The 19,341-nt window shown below is 49.6% G+C and overlaps 1 protein-coding gene across 1 annotated transcript; it reads left to right on the top strand.

Moving 5' to 3' along the window:
• The first annotated feature begins 4,058 nt into the window (after positions 1-4,058).
• Positions 4,059-18,733, top strand: CCR9 (C-C motif chemokine receptor 9). Its single transcript, XM_005900888.3, has 3 exons — positions 4,059-4,177; positions 10,991-11,035; positions 17,651-18,733. Exons 2-3 carry the CDS (start codon positions 11,015-11,017, stop codon positions 18,731-18,733), a joined length of 1,104 nt encoding a protein of 367 aa, XP_005900950.1. The 5' UTR covers positions 4,059-4,177; positions 10,991-11,014.
• Positions 18,734-19,341: the final 608 nt, after the last annotated feature.

Here is a 19,341-nt window from a genome sequence, read left to right as displayed (position 1 = left end):
CAAACAGATGTTGAATGAAGGACTCCAATGAGACCGGCCAGTGAGAAAAGGCATGTCAGGGCAGAAGGACTGATGTTTTATCATAAACGGACGGTGCGAATAAAGTCACAAATCCTGCAACTGCTCTGACGATTCACACGCTGCGAGCACAAAACCTCAGGAGGTGTGCGTGATGTTTATTTTCCCTTATAAATTGCGCATATTCTGCAAGAACCTTGCGGCCACGCAATGAACTCTTGACCTCCTCCAGGTTCCAGAGACCTTCATTTCAACACCTTAACCATATCACATCCAATGCTAAACATACCACCACCTTATAAAACCAACACCATTCCTCATATCTCATTTTTATTATGGGCACCCAAGTCTTCCTAGAGCCTCTGAGTGATTCTGCTCCCCCGTTCTACAACCTCCCGCCACTGGCCAGCCCCCTGGTCACCCGCCATGTCTCTCTCATCCCTTTCATTCCTACTGCTGGGCACAGTGTGGACCACTCTTTCTCCCACCCTCTGCCTCTGACAATTGTCTCCTGGGTCATTTCCCAACCTTCAGTGGCTATTCATGAGAACTGATATTAGCAAAATTGGCTACTTCTTTCCTCCTTCCTCTTCTTTCCTGGTTTTAAGTGCTAACCACAAAACACAAAGAATTTAAAGAATCTAACACAACACTGGAAAGCAACTATACTCCAAAAATAATTAAAAAACAAAAAAGAAAAAACAATCCGTAGTTATCCCGGAAAGTCTGCACCGACTTTAAGCCTCCTTGGGCGGGAGGGGCCCTCCTTCAAGCCCCTCTGCCCTCAGGAAGAGAAGAGTGGTCCCCCGCCGCGTACTATAGGGTCAGTCTTCCTACGAAACAGATATCAGCTGCTGGAATGTGGGCCAGTCTAGACCTACACTGTGCACTGTGGTGGCCACTGGCTTATGTAATCCTGCTTTTCTTCCTGAATCTTCGATACATACTAGGAAAGACAATCCAAAAGCACAGTGGGGTCTTTGGAAGAGGATAGATTTCCACTCTTCCTTGATTTAGCCATCACCCTCCCTTGGGAAGTTCAGAGTGTCTTGAAGGGGTTATCTAAATGCAAACCAATTGCAATTAAATAAAATTTAGAGAAATCCATTTCTGAGTCACACTAAGCACAGCTCGCATGCTCACTGCTACACGTGGTGGCAGCTGGGCCACGAACAGCGCAGACACAGGATGTTGTTCCCACCGCCTTGTAGAAAGCGCTAACGCACAGCCCTGCTCTAGACCGCCAGCACTTGGATGAGGCTTGTTTTTTCATTAATGTAGCCAAGAGATGATTACTAAACCCTTAGAACGTGCTGCTGAACTGCAGCTATGCCAAGACCTCGTGGCCCTGTGCTCACAGAGTTAGTAGGGAAAGAAAATCCTTATGAACTTTACTCCTTGGAAGTCTAACCCTGGAACGCCTTGAACCCACACTAGTCAGACCCTCACCACCAAATGACCGCTAACCCCTTTAAGACACATTGGACTTCCCAAGGGATGATAAGGCCTTAATCAAGGAGGAGCGGAAATCTAGCATTGCCTTCTTCCAAAGACCCCCCCGTGCTTTCGGAAGATGACTTTCCTAATACATAACGAAGATTCAGGAAGAAGAGCGCGATTACAAACCTAGCCTTAGATCTGGAGACCTTGGAAAGCAGAGGACTGAAGCAAACCTCATTTATTCTCTGCCAGAGACTGTCTAGATGCTCGGAATGTGGGGACAAACACGCGGAGCCCAGACGCGGCTCTCCCGCTGGCCCCTGCGGCAGCCACCTTGGGCCTTTCCTCTGAGGTAGACCCGAGACGCTGTGGCGCACAGATTTCATTTCACAGTTAGTCCCTCACTGACCTTCAACCCAGTGCAGCCCCAGGCCCTGGGACCCAGAGGGCCTGCACCCACCCCCTGCCCTCTAGAACTCATCTAGGCGAGAATGCAGAGAGAAAAATCCCTGTTGCAGAAGGGAGCCAGCAATGGCCCATAATCACCCAGCTCCGAATTCTACCTGCACAGAGAGAAACGCAGCAAAGAAAACAAAAGAACGGGGAGGCCCCTCTGAGGAATGAAACAAACTGAGTGACAGCGGAAGGAACCCCTCTCATCCCAGCTCACTGGAGGCACCCGAAGTTCTCCCTGTCGCCTCCCCAGCCTTGTTATCCCAGCCTCCTCTGCAACCCAGGGAAAACTTGGGAATTCCAAAGTGGCTCATCTAGAACTTCTGGACCGACTTCCAGAACACGTGGACCGCGGGGGCGGGGGTGGGGGCGGGGCCACACAGAAGACAGAATTCTTCCCACAGCAGCACACTGACCCCTTCTCTTGTTCCCTGACCACCGCCCCCAATGCCCCTCCTCCCACCAGACTCACCAGCCACGTGGTGGGCAAGCAGCCCAAGTCAAGAGGAGGTAGAAAGCACAGCCATCTTCCTCGCCCAGGGCGCTTGCCCTTGTAGTGCCAGGCTCAGCCTCCTGGAAGCTTTCCCGGGTCCCAAGCAAACACAAGGGAGGAGCCATGTCACCACTCCCTCCGCCAAGACCCCCAGAAATCAGTTCAGGGGGCATTTGTGTCCCTCTGTGGCCCCTTCCTTCTCTGTCATCATTTGCCAACTCCAAGGGAGAAGTGAAAGGCCACGGCGTTCAGCCGATTCTCAGTCAGGCCCCGTTTTAGACATGATACTCAGTGAATGTGGACGAGGTTAGGGAATTCACGGCTCCCTCAGGCTGCTGAATCAGCCACTGCTTTCATTCTTACTGCTCACTGCGCTGAATGTTTCGTATGGGCTACTTGCTGGCCTTTCCATTTAGATAATAAAGCCAGCTGCATCTTCTGCATGGCTTTGCTCTGTAGGAACTGATGGTGGCTGTGATGGATGGGTCCTGTGCCTGGAAGAACACCGCCAAGGCCACAGGCTGATATATAATATACTGAACAGGCGAACTCAGTCTCACTGCAGTGCTGTGGGGACTTTTTCCCCAGAACAAATCTGAAAAAAAAAGAGTCTTTGCCATAATGACAACAAAGAATCAACTTGAGTCTTTTTTCTGTTCTGGGCATCAGAGGCTGTTGACTGTAGCTTCTCTTTCACAGTTATTCCCCAAATGCCCCTCAAACGCCAGGCATGGTGCCTGGCCCTGGGACCCAGAGAGGTGCAACTGTATCGTGATCGAAGGCTCCACCGTAGCTGCTGTTGCTGGTGAAGACTTGCACGCGTGACTTTGTCAAAAATATAACATCTGTTTAGGTGTTTTTCAAAATGTCACCTGAACACCCATGATCAGTAAGATGAAATGCATCATTGATGCTGATACATCTCATGGATAGTGGTCACATCAGAATGAAATCTTACTGTATTTGACCTCAGTTTTAAGGGGTTCCTGGCTCTCCAACACTCCCTGTGTTCCCAGATGTGTCTGTCCCATGCGTGACCTTCGAAGGTGGCACTGCCATCCGACGGAACTTTCGGAGATGACGGGCCTGCTCCTCACCTGTGCCGTGTACCACGGTAGCCACGGCCACACACGGCTGTCAAGCACCCGAACTGTGGCTACTGTGACTCAGGAACTAGTCACATTGTGATTGATTTGAATTTAAACAGGCAGACGTGGCTAGTAGCTATGGTACCATAGTAGCTGTACGGGTTTAGGTACATCTAAGGTCTAATGGGTCACTCTGTGATGCCCAGGGCAGGGGGTAGGGGTGATCATCACCCCCTCACAGGCCTGTCCAGACAATGAGACCTTATAAGGATACACTTGGGCCAGCTTGATCCCTCTCGATGGGACTCTCCACCTCCCCATCCCCTGAAAGGAGTCACGCTGTCTAGGAAAAGAAATGGCTGTCAGATGATCGGCTTGTCTGAGCATCTTCAGAGAAGACAGTTTTCCCTTAGACCAGCACTTCTTGGCTTTTCAGTTCTGTTTGCACATTACCGACTCTGCTGATTGCTGGAAGCTGCAGCTGGTGACTCCCTCTCCCCACCCTCCTGGCCACCCCACCAGTGATAACTCAGGCAGGGGTGGCCTGGTTTCCTTTCTGGTAGGTAGCAGCCTGCTCAGAGCTCACAGAAGGCTTGCCCCTCGTCCCAGGCAAAGAGCAAGCCAGGCCCTTCCCCAGAGCTGGCGGGGCCGCCTCCTCCCGGAGCCTCACTCGCTGCCCTCCCCCGTGAGTATCACCTTCTTCCTCCTCCCCATCCCAGGGGCGCTGGGTCCTCAGTTGTGTGCTGACACGAAGGCTTCTAAAACCCACTCGCTTGCTCAGTGGCCTTGAGCACCAGGTACTTGGCTAGAAGCTGCCAGGGAGGCAGAGGTGAATCAGGTGGATGCCTTGCCCAGGCTTCCAGGGTGAGTAATAAGACTGCCTCCCACCCACACGTGTGAGGCTCGGGTTCAAGACAGTCTGTTCAGTGATCTGTTCCTTGAAGGAGGGAGAAGCAAGAGTGGGGGACATGTGACAAGAAGGTGGGCCGGGGCTGGGAAAGTGAAGCCCCGATGAGGTCCCTGGGTCTGAGGGGCTGTCCCAGGGAAAGTGTGTTTTTGGCAGCATTCTCTGTAGCAACGAAAAACTGGAAACGAGTGAACTCTGCACCAAGAGGTGACTGGTTAAATGAATCATATAGAATCCAGAGAGTGGAACACTTGGCAGCCCCTCAATCTGGTGACATAACTTCACACTGAACTGGCATTAAAAGTGGTCCGTGAGAGACTGTTAACTAGACAGCAAGACAGAAAACGCTTTGGGTAGTCTGATTTCCTTTTCTTCACGGGTTATGTGTGTATGTGGGATTGTGTTAGAATGTCTAAAAGACCGCATCTCAGAAGATTAACACTGGCCATCCTAGGAAAGGGGTGTTTGGGGAGATTTTATTTTCTTCATTATATATGCTTGCTTTGGGGGATTATTTTTTCTTCATTGTGAATACAGTCCTTTACAATCAGATAAAAGTAAAGCTGCTCTATTATAAGTGACTCCTCACTGACTACTGCTTTGTCCTGTCAACATACTTGTCCTCATCAGCTCTTAGCTGGCTGTGGCCCCTTGGACCCTCTGTGGGTGGGCAGCTGCTGGGTCCGGGGCTGGGATGTGGAACAGCCACCAGTGGGCGAGGCCTGCTCCTCCCTCCCCTCATCCAACAAACCCAAGTTCACCTGCCATTTTAGCATCCGGCATCTGACAGCCTATTTGTACAAATATCTGTCCATCTGCTCTGAAGCCCCCTCACATGCCCCTCACTCACAGCCCCTGGGCCCAGTGCAGTGCCTGCCCGGCGAGGGGTGGGCGCCTCACCCAGGCTGGGGGAACAGAGAGAGTCTGCACAGGGACAGCTCAGAGTCCCTGCGGTCATGCAACGTGAGAAAGCAGAGCTTCCAAACAAAAACAAAACGCAAGAGGTGATTCAACTTCTGTGTGGCAAGCTGGACAAAGATCAAAGTCAGGACCTGCCTTCCTGACTCACTTTAGTACGGTATCCAGTTTACTGGGGCTACTATGAGTAACACCATGCGGATTTTCACACTGGTTGCCTTGAAGGACAGCAGAGACTAGAAAAACGATAGATATTAGTGGATCCCAGGCTAAGTTTTCTAATAGGCACTTTCCACTCTTGGATACGAGCAGCTCCCTGCTCCTCAGGACCCGGCACATACTTGCTGCTTTCCGGCATTCACACCTCTGTGGATATCTCTTACATTTCCCTGACCTGGAGTCATGTCTTCTCCCATCACTGAACGCCCGCATGCTCTTCAGCCTACATGTGTGCGCGCTAAGTTCTTTCTGTTGTGTCTGACTCTTTGCGATCCCATGCACTGTAGCCCACCAGGTTCCTCTGTCCACAGGAATCTCCAGGCAAGAATCCTGGAGAGGGCTGCCATGCCTTTCTCTAGGGGTCTTCCCGAGCCAGGGATCGAACCTAGGTCTCCTGTGTCTTCTGCATTGGCAGGTGGGTTCTCTACCACTAGCACCACCCGGGAAGCCCTCTTCAGCCTACAAGAGCCAGCAAAATTGTTGCCTTCTCAATGAAGCCCTCCTGGATTTTCTCCAGTGCTAGGGACTCGGCTTCCTTCTCCCAATTCCAAAATCATCTCCTAGCATTTCCCATCTTTGGTATTTGCAGCCATGATGTATCCACTGTACTTGAGTGTGAGCTTCTTGAAGACATGGATCATGTCTTGCACAGTATTTAAGCCAAGAAAGTGTATCCGGTGTCCAGGTACATTGTGTAAGTTAGCTGTGGGGTGAAGCCTGCTTCCTCATCATTGCAGAGTTCTCTGCATCCCGCTAAGAGCCTTAAAGCACAGCACTGCACTTGACCCTGGAAACAAGCCTCTAGAGTAGGTCGGGTGATCACGTCCATTTTACAGACAAGGAAACCAAGGCTAGGGGAGGGCAGGTCGCTCCTTGCTAAGGTCCCACAGGCAGCAAAGGAGGGGCCAAGGAGCAGATGGGGGCCGGTGTGCTCCCCCGCCTCACTCCCCTGGGAGTCAACAGACAAGCAGGCTTTGTAGACGGGGTGGCTCACGCACCCCAGCGCGGCCTCATGGAGCGGCGGGGGAGACCCGGGGGCCACTGAGCCCAGCCCTCATGTTCTCCCAACAGACTGCAGAGACGTCCCTTGCTTTTGGTGTGTTTTGTCACTTGCGGGTTTTCCCCTTCTGTTTTTCTCTCCTTCTCAGGGGTCAAAAGAAAATGAAAGCAAGCTCTGACACTTGTGCAGTCTGTGGAATAACACAGACGAAAACTATGTGATACAGGGTAGGAGGAGCAGCTGAAAAGGCTCGGCGGGGGGGGGGGGGTCTTTAGGTGGGGGGGTCTAGGGAGGACTATTTTTCATTTTCCGTTTCACCCCTGGGCTCTCTCCAAATCTTCTATGAGCCCAAAGCACCTTTATAACGGAAGGAAGATAAACCTTTACAGAGAGCCAGTGCAGGATTCCAAAGTGGCCAATAGTAGACGCAGTGAATTTACTTGCTAGATTTCTTCTTCCAGGGTTAGGAGGAGACGAGTTCGTCCTATGGACAACTTTTGCAAACAGGTGTACAGGACGGAAGAGCGCTGGGGCTTATTTTTTCCTTTTTTTTAAGCTGACAAGTTATTTTTAAGATAGCCCTTAAAATAAAATGTTGTACACAAAGTAGAATATGTAAATAGGTTACAAAACCTAAAGGAAAACAACATCCTTGTTTAATTTCCTTCCAGAAAACACTTCAGTACTGACAGCTATCAAGTGTATAACCTTTTATATATTTTTTAAAAGATCATGCATCATAATCTACATTTTGCATGTGTATACCTAAAAATCTTGGTGACCTCCTTGCATCAGTGTGAGGTCTGATTTATTCTATTTATTGGCTACATGCGGTTTACTGAATGAGTGTATCAGAATATTACCTACTGCTGACCCATAGGTTGCCTTTAGTTTTTTTGATTCTGGGGGGGCGGGGAGACAACATATAGGATCTTGTGTGTTAGTCGCTCGGTTGTTTCTGACTCTTTTTGATCCCATGAACTATAGCTGACCAGGCTCCTCTGTCCACGGGATTCTCCAGGCAAGAATACTGGAGTGGGTAGCCATTCCCTTCTCCAGGGAATCTTCCTGACCCAGAAATCGAACCTGGGTCTCCTGCATTGCAGGTGAACTCTTTACCATCAGAGCCACCAGGGAAGCGCATTCATGTACCTTTATGTTCTTTTGTGTGAGTACTAGAAGGGCGTGTTCCCAGCAGATGAACAGCTGAGTCAGAGCTGCTGTGCTCGGTATGTTTCGACAGACACGGTTTAATCCTCCGAAAAAGTCACACAAATTTACTCTCCCCACTGCTGTGTGGAGGCCTTGCCCTCAAACTCTCACCAGCATCATTACCATCAATCCTTATTTTCAACCTGTAACTAGCTAAAACCAAATCCATTCTTTATTCTTCATGTGGCCTCCTCCTTTGGGAATTTGTTTTCTCAGATATTATCTGGCTAATATTTAGTCTTTTTGTGCAAGTTAAAAGAAGGCGACATGGGATGGCAAAGAGTCTGGGGCTACATAGATACTAGAAATATATGAAGTGTTTTCTAACAAATGTCTTATAAACTATCTCCCCTCTTCCCCAAGATGTATTAAAGTTAAATTAGATGAGTTGAGATTTTTCCATCTTAACTAGGCAAATTTTTACAAAGATTTGTTTCAGAGCATAAGAGAAAAAAAATCATAAAGTCAATGGGGCAATTTGTCATTTGGGGGGAGATTCTTTGAGACGAAGTAAATTTCTTATCAAATGCTCACCTGCTAATCTCACCATCCACTGGTGATTTTCTAATCACAGTAATCCTCTGTACTTATTAGTCGGCACCATAAGGAGAGCTCAGTTTTCTCATTTATTTTTCTCAGTATGGATCCACGGATCCTGATTTATTTGAATGTGCTATAATGACTGCCATCATTATTTAATTTGATGCTCAAATTGCCTCAGATTTGGCTAGTGGAACCCTATCAAGTTGGTGCCTCTGTCCTTTGACAAGCCCTCAATGCCTTTAAACACTTTCTTTCTGGGTTAAAAATCAGTCCCAAGTTCATTTTACAGTTTCCCTGCCCTCACTCTGGAATCAGGCATTTCTCCATGGGGTCCTGGTTCCTTGTCAGGAAGAAAGGTTTTTAGAAACCAAGACCTGGGCACCCAATGGTCATTATATGGTGTGTCCTTGCTTTCACAGCAAGGACTCGCAGCAGAGTCAGGAAATAAGCTAAAACACATAACAACTGTGGCACAGCAGGTCAAGACTCCACCTGCGATGCAGGAGATGCAGGAGACGTGGGTTTGATTCCGGGGTCAGGAAGATCCCCTGGAGGAGGAGGAAACGGCAAACCACTCTGGTATTCATTCTTGCCTGCAGAATCCCACAGACAGAGGAATTTGGCGGGCTACAGTCCACGGGGTCGCAAAAGAGAGTCGGCCACGACTGAAGTGACCGAACACTGACACACTGACACAAACTTATCTGTATCTATTTATCAATCGATTGACTGATCTATCAAACATTATCTGCTTAATCTCTTCTAACCCTAAAAGCCATGAGTTCATACTGAGCCCTCGATTCCCACCGAACAGCCCAAGGCACTTCAAGGCACTTCGGAGGAGCTACTGGCAGGAAGGCTACAAGGAGGAAGTTCTGGGTGTCTTTCCCCCGCCTGCTAACGGCCCGATATGACTCTGAAGAGGGACAGAAACAAGAAGTGTTCATCAGACCTTGCTGTTTTTCCTTTCTTTACTTTAACCACTTTACTGAGATCCAGCTACCAGCTCTGCAAATGTCTGAAGCACAGAGCCCAAGTTCTGACATTCGTGCACCCCCGTGAGATCACCACACTATCACTCCAGTGAGCACAGCGCTCACCCCAGAGGCTCCTTGGCCTGCTCTTGTCCCTTCCTGTCCCTCGCCCTGCCCTGCCCTTCTCTCTGTCTCCAGGAAATCACCGATCTGCTTTCTGTCACTATTGATTAGCTCCCATTTCCTAGAATTTTACACACGTGGAATCACACAGTATGTACTTTTTTCAGGTTATTTTGAAATTTATCCACATTGCTGTGTGTATCAGCAGCTGTTCCAAATTCACTGTATGGATACTCCACCGCGACCTATTCACTCTATTTGAAGGACAGTTGAGCTGTTTCCAGTAGCTGGCTATTACAAACAAAGCTGCCATGAACATTCATATGTCAGTCTTTGCGTGGATATAAGCTTGCGTTCTTCTTAGGCAGATACCACATGGTGGGTGTAACGGGTTTCCGTAGTGGCTATCCCACATGGTATGTTGCTCTTTTTCTTTGAATTGGAGTATGGTTGCTTTACGGTGCTGTGCTTGTTCCTGCTGTACAGCAAAGTGAATCCGTCGATACATACACATCCATTCTTTTTTTAGATTGCCTTCCCATTTAGGTTACCAAGAGCGTGGAGTAGAGTTCCCTGTGCTGTACAGTAGTTCTCTCTAGTTCTTGTCTATTTTATACATAGTCGTGTATCTTTGTCAATCTCAATCTCCCAAGTCACATGCTATGTTTTTAAAACAACTACACTCTTAGAAAAGCACAGAGAGTCACGAGGCTGTGTTATGAAAACAAGAATAAAAATAGCCCAACAGGTTACAGTTGGATGTATGAGGGGAAAATTTCCTTCCAGAAGCTTGGGGTGTGGGCTGAACATGTTTCTCGGAAACACACTCACTGAAGGTGTATGAAGAAAGAAATGCCCCACTCAGGCACAGACCCTTCCTTGAAAGGAACCAAGCTGTTGTTTGCTTGGCCACAGAGGTGTGGGTTTTGCAGAGATTCAAAACACAAGAAAACGACAGCGGAGATTTGTCTCAGTTAGTTTGGAGGCCCTCTGCATGAGACAACTATCTTTTCTTTGGTAAAGAAATGCAGGACTTCCTTTTCCTGCTGAAGTCAAGGTAGAGCAAACAGGCCCCAAATTTGTAAACTGAGCGCGCAGGGAGGTGTTGGGGTGCTGGGCCCTTCCTGGTGAGGGACTCTGATGCTGGCAGAGGCCACCTCACCCTGGGGTTCCTGCCTCCTGGTTGCCGAGGGGCCCCTCCAGCAGTCAGCTGGAGCATTCTTTTAAGTCTGCTGTCCTGCTGTCCTCAGGGGACACTTGGTGGATAAAATTGGAGTAGCGGCGCCTGGTAGAGAAGCTGAGTTATGAGAAGAAGGGTTAAGGTAAAAAGGACGCGCTGGGAAGACATCAAAGCCCCCAAGTGCTCTCAAAGGAGAAATTTCTTTCAACTCTGGGTTAACAACCTAGATGACTGCGAAATCTAGACTTGACTTGAAATCTATTTAACTCAGCATCAGTATAACATGGATTCTAACTCTAGCTTGGCATTTTTTTTTTGTTCATGAGAACAAACAAATTAAATGCTTCATCTCCATCTCTCGGAACTTGCTCCTGTTCAGTCAAAAGCCAGTCCTCGTTCTGATTTTTGCCCTCTCTTTCTAGAAGCAAGTCTGAGTCTGACCCACCATGGTCCCCACAGAAGCCACAGTGAGTATGGCCACATCCTTGGGCTCCTTGAAATACACTGCATTTGGGGCCTCGTTTCGGGGAGTGGGAAGGGCTCCATTGTGGGGGAAGGAGTGCTCTGTGGTTTCCCAGGACAAGAGTTCTGCTGAGCGATGCTCCAGACAGCTGGTCAGTGCCCAGCACAGAGGGCTGTGCAGACACGAAGCTCTGGAAGAGCTCTGCGGTATGTGTGCGGGGGGCGAGGGGCAGAGGAGAAGGCTGGTTCAGGTTTTACTCATAGGTGAGGGTTTTATGATCTTTACAAGGTGCTTAGTCCCATGTGTCTGTTCTGAAACTCAGACAAAAGAGGGCAAGGGAGAATTCATTTGCTTTTAAAAGACCCATGGTGGGCATGTTAGTCGTGTTTCTTATCAAACATTATAGTCTTTACAAAAAAGCAAATAATGATATATATTTCTCTGAAAGAGGCTAATAGAAATCAGTGAGTACAGCTATGATCCAGAGAATCATTCATGATTTTATAGCCAAATATAATTAATTATAGAATCAAAATTCCTATGCTTTACTTATATTAAATGCTCACAAAAATATCTAAGGATTTCAATTTTGCTTTCTCAAAGGGAGAATCTGGGTTTTACACATAGGTATTGAAGTCAAACATTCTTAGTGGAGTTGACAAATGTCCTCCATGCTGTAGGTTCCCCCCACCTATGGAGAGTGGTGGTTGCCACCACTGACATCAAGTAAGTTATTTATCACCTGCTGATGATCTTTAGCATTGCATATCTCATCATGTTTCCCGTAACAACAACAGCAATACCAAAAAGACGATTATTTTGGGCCTGCTGAAGTAACAAGGTGTGTGTAAGTCACTTCAGTTGTGTTCGACTCTTTGCAACCCTAGGGACTGCAGCCTGCCAGGCTCCTCTGTCCGTGGGATTCTCCAGGCTAGGGCCTGGGGCTGCCATGCCTCCTTTAGGTGATCTTCCTGACCCAGGGATTGAACCGAGTCTCTTACGTCTCCTGCACTGGCAGGCAGGTTCTTTACTAGCACCACCTGGAAAGCTGAAGTACAAAATAAGTCTCTATTTTTCTGACCAAAATTAGAACCGTAGTTTCTCCTGAAACAGAATCTGCTCTTTATCCCCGATGCTGGAAACAGGGCTCATAACATCAGTCATTCGGTTTTATCATTTGGGATCTTGGGAAAATATCCAAACGTTGCGAGGCAGCCTCAGAAAGGAAGAAAATGCACTCAGATAATGACCTTTTGTGATCAAGAGGTGTCCAGCACCACCTACACGGGGACAAGCTGTGACCTCTGTGGCTATGAGCTTGGTCAACAGCCGTGACTTTCCTGGGGCCACTCTTCTGAGGACCGGCCGTGTTCCAGTCACCACCCAGGGCACCGTGTTCCTCCGGTCTCACAGTAAAGGCGGAGCCACGCTAACAGATGAGGAAAGCGACGCTGGGGGAGGAACGGAGGGTTCAAGGTCAAATGGCTCAAAGAAGAGAAGACTCGGGAGGGAGGCCTTAGAAAGTCGGGGGAAGATGGAGTCCAGGAGCTGTAGCATCTTCAATGCCTGGGTCGCAGCTTCTGGGCCAAGGGCTCCCAAGGGGAGGAAGACACACCTGCACGGCCTCGGGAGCCGGGTCCTGTCGGGTACAGCGCCTGGTGGCAGGCACTGGCAGGCAGGGCAGGCCCCTTATCTGCTGTGCACTGAGGTTTGCCCCCAGCAAAAGGCAGTTCCCGGCTGCCCTGGGCAGAGGAAGCCACAGGGCATCCTCTGGTGCCCACAGTCTTTCCGGGATGGGTGGGGGGAGGATGCAGGTGGGGGATCTGACAGCCACTCAGCTCAGGTGCCGGGACTCAGACACTGAGGCTCAGGCTTGGTGTGGCCACTGTAGCTACGGTTTCTCCAGCAGTCATGTACAGACATAAGCGTTGGACCATAAAGAAGGCTGAGCAACAAAGAAATGATGCTTTTGGATTGTGGTGCTGGAGAAGACTCTTCAGAGAGTCCCCTGGACAGCAAGGAGATCAGACCAATCCATCCTAAAGGAAATCAACCATGAATATTCACTGGAAGGACTGATGCTGAAGCTAAAGCTCCAATACTTTGGCCACCTGATGCAAAGAGTCAACTCATTAGAAAAGACTCTGATGCTGGGAAAGATTGAGGGCTGGAGGAGAAGGGGGCAGCAGAGGATGAGATGGTTGGATGGTATCACCTACTCAACGGGCACGAGTTTGAGAAAACTCCAGGAGACAGTGAAGGACAGAGGAGCCTGGCAAAAGTCAGACATGAGTTAGTGACTGAACAACACAACAAGTACACGTGACAGCATCAGAAGGTGGAGAGCAAGGTGCCAGGCCTGCAGGGATCAGAAGGTGGAGAGAAGGTGCCGGGCCTGCAGGGATCAGAAGGTGGAGAGAAGGTGCCGGGCCTGCAGGGATCAGAAGGTGGAGAGAAGGTGCCGGGCCTGCAGGGATCAGAAGGTGGAGAGAAGGTGCCGGGCCTGCAGGGATCAGAAGGTGGAGAGAAGGTGCCGGGCCTGCAGGGATCAGAAGGTGGAGAGAAGGTGCCGGGCCTGCAGGGATCAGAAGGTGGAGAGAAGGTGCCGGGCCTGCAGGGATCAGAAGGTGGAGAGAAGGTGCCGGGCCTGCAGGGATCAGAAGGTGGAGAGCAAGGTGCCGGGTCTGCAGGGCTTACAAGTGCCCCAGCTTGGGGCTGCAGGGCAGGGCACTGGCTCTGGCCTTGACCATTCCCCAGGGGTGAGGCTTTGGGCCAGAACCTTCTGTTCCTTGGGTCTGTCTCCTCTATAGTGAAAGTCACTCAGTCGTGTCCGACTCTGCAACCCCACGGACTATACGGTCTACGGAATTCTCCAGGCCAGAATACTGGAGTGGGTAGCCTTTCCCTTCTCCAGGGGATCGTCCCAACCCAGGTATCGAACCCAGGTCTCCCACATTGCAGGTAGATTCTTTACCAGTTAAACCACAAGGGAAGCCCAAGAATACTGGTGTGGGTAGCCTATCCTTCTTCAGCAGATCTTCCCGACCCAGGAATCAAACTTAAGTCTCCTGCATAGCAGGCAGATTCTTTACCAACTGAGCTATCAGGGAAGCTCTCCTCTATAAGATGGTCTCTAACATCTGAAAATCATTCTAAAACCTGTTGAGCCTCTAAAAGCTCTGTCCAGGACAGAAACCAAAGCCTACGTGAGCAGAAGGTGGCCCACGCCGCTGAGTTGCAGGCCAGCCCCTGGGCATGCTGTGAGACAGTCTCTCATTTACTTAGATCTGTGACTATCAGGCACTTCTCTTCTTGATCAAAATTCTAAAAATCATCCGAATGATATAAATACTCCAATTAAGTAGCCCCCTGCGAATAACAGAACCATCCTACGATACTGCCCTATCTAGGGCCCCTCTGTGCTGTGGAGTTCAGGACCCCGCATGCAGGCAGACCACCCTCCCCCCCGTTCCATGACAGGTGAGTCCAGGACCTTTCTCATGGTTCGCTCCACTTCTGTTACCATCACTGACAAGAACACTAACCTTTGGAAGTGGCTTCCTTGCCTGGCGTGTACTCTGTGCTTAGTAAACACTTGCTGAACGAGTGAACAAATCACGTTATTCATCACCAATGAACAAGAAATAAAGAGCTGTTTCTCAAGCTTAAGGTGAGCATGCTGACCTCTTAGTCAGTCAAGGAATAAGATGGTGGGATCTTCACACAAACACCATCCATCCTGGCCAGGTCTGGGCCCACCCACCCCCACGGATTGCTACTCCTCACAATGGGAGAAGATTCTAGATCTGGCTCAGACCACTGCTCATGGGGGACCACAGGCTGTGAGCAGTGGTCTAGTTGATGACGATGTCACGTTTTTAAAAGGGTCTAAGAACAACACAGTTTGCTAAGAAATGCTTCAAGGGAAACCTTGGGAAAGAGAACTTCTAGACATTCCAGTAAGATGTGGAAGAGAATGGTCAGCCCTGTCAGAGAAAGACTGGGCACTTCCCAGCAGTAATGACACCCTGTTTCACTCTGTCCCCACGGCCCCTGTCAATGTTCCATAAGAGGCATGAGGCAGTTACTGAGTGCATACAACAGAAGAGAAAGGACATACGTTCAAACAGGGTCAGAGCAAACTGACAGAACAGAGAAAAAACAGGAAGACTTAGAACTTGCGTTTTCAGCCTAAAACTGAGCTGTCCCACGCGGTAGCCACGAGTCACGTAGGGACTGTAAGCACTTGACATGTGGTCACTCCGACTAAGATGTCCCTTGATTGCAAAATGCACTTAGTCCAAACATAGTCTATGCAACAAAAGGATGTGGAATATCTTGATAACTTTTACACTGCTTGAAAGAAAGTGAAAGTGAAGTCGCTCAGTTGTGTCCGACTCTTTGCAACCCCATGGACTATAGTCTACCAGGTTCCTCCGTCCATGGGATTTTCCAGGCTACTGGAGTGGGTTGCCATTTCCTTCTCCAGGGGATCTTCCCGACCCAGGGACTGAACCCGGGTCTCCTGCATTGAAGGCAGGCACTTTACTGTCTGAGCCACCAGGGAAGTCATTGCTTACATAACGAAATAATATTTTAGACATGCTAGGTTTCATAAAACACATTATTAAGGTGAGACCCACCTATTTCTTTTGACTTCACTTGGCTACTAGAAAACGCAAAATTAAGGAAGTTGCCTTATATTCCTATTAGGCAGCACTGGTCAAAGGGTTTTACTTGGTTACTATACTTGGGCTACCAGTTTGACTGAGCTTCCCAATTACAAAGGGAATCCTCATCAGTCACAGAATTCATATGGTTCATGAGTTAAAAAAAACTCTCACCTGTTCTTCAGGAAATACGAAAGCCTTGCTTCACATCTTTTATATGTAAATGCCAAATGCACGTCTGAGCTAGGTCTTGATGAGTGGCCACAGAGCTAGACCAAAACGCCCTTGGAGGTGGGGTGCACGGCGAGCTCTTTAGAAGCCACCTCGACACAGTCCCCGGGATAAACTCAGGGCAGCTTGTGGGAAATCACTCAACCCAGTGCTCAGCCAGGGGGCTCCAGTGCGTGCTCTTGGATGGAAAGTGAGTGGGAAATGAGTGGATTTCAGATCCTTACAGTGATCTCTCTAGGTCTTATTCTGACTCAGACCTGAGAACAGCCTTTGTGGGTGGCTTCTCCAGCAAGAGCAGTGTCTCCAGGGCTCAGAGAGCAGAGAGGACAGAAGAAATGGCTTGGCCACCTCAGAATTCCTTCTGGAAGCCAGCTGCCCCTCATCTGGAAGAGGGGCCCACCCCTACCTGGAAGGCCCAGGATTAAATGCACGCACATCCTGCACTCCACACAAGGTCTGGCACGCACTTGGGGCTCTGACAGTAGGGAAGCAAATAAGCTGGTAAATAACTGACATTTATATTTGCAGGGAGATTTTCAGAGGATCCTGTGCCTGAGATGCAAAGGGCGTTTGCCCATCAGTCGTGGACAAAGCTATGAGTACAAGTCTTGACACAGGTGGACAGGTGTGTCCAGGCTTCCCCTAGCCTAGGACACGAACTCTTCCTCTGTCACTCATAAAGGTGGCCAGCACTCCGATCCTGTAAGGATATACAGGCTGGCCTTGTGGTCTTGATGAAATTCATTCAATTCCAGGCTTTCTATGTGCGAATTCAATCACTCTGAAAATACGCCTGGAGAGTCCTTAGCTGTATCGAAGGGTGTGTGTGCATGCGTGCTTGTGTGCACACTGTGAGGGTGTGAGCGCAGGTGTCTGAATGCGTGCATGTGTGTGCGGGTTGTGTCCATGTGGATACGTATGTGTATTCGTGTGGGCACGCTTGTGTGCATGTGTGTCTGTAAACGTGTGTGCATGTGTGTCTGTAAACGTGAGGGCTTGTGAGGGCTGGCTGCATGGGTGGGTGGCACAGGGCCTCATGCTTAGAAGTGTTACTTGTTTGATTTAATGCTCTGCTGTCTTGAAATTCATAACAAATTCTCAACAAGGGACCCTGAAATCACGCAACCTGTGTTGTTTCCTGTGTATGTCCATGTGCGTGAGGGTGTATACATAAGCGTGTGTGTTCATGTGCGTGCACACGTGTAAGCGGGTACGTGTGTGACTGTTGCTACTCAAGAGAGGATCCATAGCTTTCAAAGGATTCAGGGGAATCTGGACCCAGAGAAGTGTGAACGCCTCTGAGGACCTTTTAGGGAGCGCAGAGTAGACAGGAGAAGGAACAATCAGACTCGTTCACTTAGTTGGATAAGTTCGCCCACCAGTGGCCCTGAGACCCTCCTTCCATCCCGATGGAGCACCTGTCAAGTGGCCTGTGACTGTTCCTTTGCTTGTGTGTCTCGTCCCAGAGGAGGAAAGTTCCACGAGAGTGGGAACCATACCTGACTCTTCAGCACCTGCTTAATAAACATTTGTTGAATAAATAAATCATTTACAGTCTAAGCAGATGCTCTTGGAATTCCTACTTCCTACACACACACTTCTTCTGCCTTCTCACAGCCTTTTGGGGTTGGAAGGCTCAAGGGCTTCGTGCCTTTGCCATCAGACAGAACCTTCAAAAGCCAGCCCTTGACCCAGTGTCGCCCTGTGTCTCCTTGCAGAGCCTAATCCCTAACCTGTCAGATGACTACGGCTACGATGGCACGCCGCCCATGGAGTACGACGGCAACTTCACGGACTACTTCTGTGAGAAAAGCCACGTCAGGCAGTTTGCGGGCCACTTCCTCCCACCCCTGTACTGGCTCGTGTTCATCGTGGGCGGCGTGGGCAACAGCCTCGTCATCCTGGTCTACTGGTACTGCACGAGAGTGAAGACCATGACCGACATGTTCCTTCTCAACTTGGCCATCGCTGACCTTCTCTTTCTCGCCACGCTGCCCTTCTGGGCCATTGCCGCCGCGGACCAGTGGAAATTCCAGACCTTTATGTGCAAGGTGGTCAACAGTATGTATAAGATGAACTTCTACAGCTGCGTGCTGCTCATCATGTGCATCAGCGTGGACAGGTACATCGCCATCGCGCAGGCCATGAGGGCGCAGATGTGGAGGCAGAAAAGGCTCCTGTACAGCAAGATGGTCTGCTTTACCATCTGGGTGACGGCGGCCGCGCTCTGCCTCCCAGAACTCCTGTACAGCCAAGTCAAGGAGGAACACGGCATTGCTATCTGCACCATGGTCTACTCCAGCGACGACAGTACCAAACTCAAGTCGGCTGTCTTGACCCTGAAGGTCATCCTGGGCTTCTTCCTCCCCTTTGTGGTCATGGCTTGCTGCTACACCATCATCATCCACACCCTGATCCAGGCCAAGAAGTCCTCCAAGCACAAGGCCCTGAAGGTGACCATCACGGTGCTCACCGTCTTCGTCCTGTCTCAGTTCCCCCACAACTGCGTCCTGCTGGTGCAGACCATCGATGCCTACGCCATGTTCATCTCCAGCTGTGCCCTCTCCATCAAAATTGACATCTGCTTCCAGGTCACTCAGACCGTGGCCTTTTTCCACAGTTGCCTGAACCCTGTTCTCTACGTTTTTGTGGGTGAGAGGTTCCGCCGGGATCTTGTGAAGACCCTGAAGAACCTGGGCTGCATCAGCCAGGCTCAGTGGGTTTCGTTCACGAGGAGAGAGGGAAGCCTGAAGCTGTCATCTATGCTGCTGGAGACAACCTCGGGGGCTCTCTCCTTCTGAGGTGGCTTCTCTGAGGTGGGCGGTCCTTTTGGAAGTGTCCAGAAATTCAGACACAGCTTCCCTTACTGACAGGCCAGAGGGAAAGTGGAGAAGGAGAAGGAGTGAGAAGAGGGAAATAGAAAACTCAGAAAGGGATGAATTTGAATAGCATTATTACTTTTGGTCAGGATTTGCCAAGTTGGACTCTTTAAAACTGACTGGCCATCCCAGGAGACTGCTGCCTGGCTCCTGGCTGCAAAGCCTGTGGTTTTCGGAGGAGGATTAATGAACGACAGACACCGCAGGCCTCCGTGGCTTTGCCACTTGCCTGAGCATTAATGTAGCTGAGCTCTGGAGGAGGCGTTTGATTTCTCGGAGCCCTGGGAATCGCTGTGGCTTCATCTCTTCCAAAAGAATACACAGAAGCATCGGCCATTGCCACAGTCCACGAATGCACAAGGCTTCATGAAAGTTTCTGTCTTTGGAGAATTTCTGCTCTGGTTTTGGGGGCTGATACCCTTGGCAGGTGTTGATCTAGATCCTTCCAAGCAACCTCAGATCCAATTCCCTTCTGCTCTCCTTGATCTCTTTGGGGCCAGTGAGGGTCCTTGTTCCTGTTCTGAAACTAT

The sequence above is a fragment of the Bos mutus genome, chromosome 22 (assembly GCF_027580195.1).
Source record: "Bos mutus isolate GX-2022 chromosome 22, NWIPB_WYAK_1.1, whole genome shotgun sequence".
Taxonomy (NCBI): Eukaryota; Metazoa; Chordata; class Mammalia; order Artiodactyla; family Bovidae; genus Bos; species Bos mutus.
This window is presented reverse-complemented; position numbering and strand designations above follow the sequence as displayed.

Excerpts from the sequence above, each read along its gene's own strand:
- CCR9 (XM_005900888.3), top strand. The coding sequence starts at position 11,015 with ATGGTCCCCACAGAAGCCACA. Across the intron at positions 11,036-17,650 it reads TGGTCCCCACAGAAGCCACA|AGCCTAATCCCTAACCTGTC; the intron begins GTGAGTATGGCC and ends GTCTCCTTGCAG.